Raw genomic sequence first — 1664 nt, 5'->3', positions numbered from 1 at the left:
GGGGCAGAGGAGCTCCGTAGCCTGGAGCTGGAGCAGAGCCGGCACAGAGACCTCCTCCTCCTGCCAGAGCTGCGGGATTCCTACGAGAACCTGACTGCTAAAGTCCTGGCCACGTATGTGTGGCTGGATCTGCACCTGGACTTTCAGTTTGCCCTGAAGGCCGATGACGATACCTTTGTCCGCTTGGACGTGCTTGTAGAAGAGCTGAGAGCCAAGGAGCCACGTCGCCTCTACTGGGGCTTCTTTTCCGGCCGTGGTCGAGTGAAATCTGGTGGCAAATGGAAAGAGAGCGCCTGGGTGCTCTGTGACTACTACCTACCCTATGCGCTCGGTGGTGGCTATGTGATTTCTGCCGATCTGGTGCACTACTTGCGTATTAGCAGGGACTACCTGAACATGTGGCAGAGCGAGGATGTCTCCCTGGGCGTGTGGCTGGCTCCCATTGACGTGAAGAGAGTGCACGACCCTCGTTTTGACACTGAGTATAAGTCACGAGGTTGCAACAATAAGTACATAGTAACTCATAAGCAAAGCATCGAGGACATGCTGGAAAAGCACCAGACCCTGGCTAAAGAAGGAAAACTCTGTAAAGAGGAGGTTAAGCTCAGGCTTTCCTACATGTATGACTGGGGAGTGCCTCCTTCGCAGTGTTGCCAAAGGAAGGATGGCATCCCGTGAAAGTCTGAGGAAAGAAGAGGTGGAATGTTGGTGGATTCTTGGTTACTGTTGGGGAGAATCCCAGTAACTAGGGCTTAAAGATTACTCAAAAGATTTTGCACGTTTCATTATGTCACAATCAATGAAACCCTGAAACTCCTAAGAGCTACTGATGTGGGATGATGCAGAGATGCTTAAGAGAAAAAAGAAATAGATGACAAAAAGCATGGAAGGGCTCAGATGACAGGATTGAAGGCAAGTAACAGGTTGCAAAATCTGGATAGTACAGAAAGTTTGGGGGGGATATAACTTGAATGAAAAGTTGCTGGAAGATTTTTAATGGATGGTAAGATTTATTTGCTAAAGATCATGCCTGGCCTTTATGCTGGCTATAAGATTGTCAAACTAGCATCTGCTGTTTATTTCTTGGCAAGGAAGAAGTGGCAGTTTGGCAAGGTTTGAAGGTTCTAGTGGGGCTGCAAATCAGCTGCTAATGCCAGTGGAAGCAGGTGGCTGATTATTGTCATAAGCAGTCAAGTGAAGGGAGCAACTGTATGCAGGATATTTGTGTTAAGGGAGGGAGAGAGCCTCTTTCTCTGGCCAGTGTTCTAGTTTACAAGAATGGCATTACTAGACCTGTATAACTTGTCTCTAAGCTTTTTGTTGTTATAAAGAAATCATGTATATAAATTACCTGGCAGCTACAGGGTAAGTCAATATTTAGGAAGGTGGATGACTTATGGTATTTGGCAGATACAGAATATATTATTTTGGGGGCAAATAGTTATGCTATGAAGCTAGCCTTCAGTTGTTAGACATAGGTGTTGTTTCTTGCTTATCCTCCAAACACCCTGTGTATGAAGAGACATTTCCTCTCCCAACAATAAGTAATCTCAGTGATGACTACAAGGTCAGACATTGTAGGCTTCAGCTTTATATTGTTCTGGATTACTTATGTAAAGTGTAAGTTAGCAGGATTAGATCAGTGGAAGCTATTCAGAGTTCAG

General features: G+C 45.6%; 1 protein-coding gene across 1 annotated transcript; it reads left to right on the top strand.

Annotated features, from left to right (window-relative positions):
* Positions 1-3: 3 nt before the first annotated feature.
* Positions 4-678, top strand: B3GALT6 (UDP-Gal:betaGal beta 1,3-galactosyltransferase polypeptide 6; the record flags this gene model as incomplete). The annotated part of the gene is made up of 1 exon (XM_010011681.1): positions 4-678. A coding segment is annotated over one exon (675 nt), but the record flags the coding sequence as incomplete, so codon positions are not given.
* Positions 679-1664: the final 986 nt, after the last annotated feature.

This window comes from Nestor notabilis, unplaced genomic scaffold (genome assembly GCF_000696875.1).
Source record: "Nestor notabilis isolate BGI_N333 unplaced genomic scaffold, ASM69687v1 scaffold14620, whole genome shotgun sequence".
Taxonomy (NCBI): domain Eukaryota; kingdom Metazoa; phylum Chordata; class Aves; order Psittaciformes; family Psittacidae; genus Nestor; species Nestor notabilis.
The sequence above is the reverse complement of the archived record's forward strand: the minus strand, read 5'-3'. Positions and strand labels throughout refer to the sequence as shown.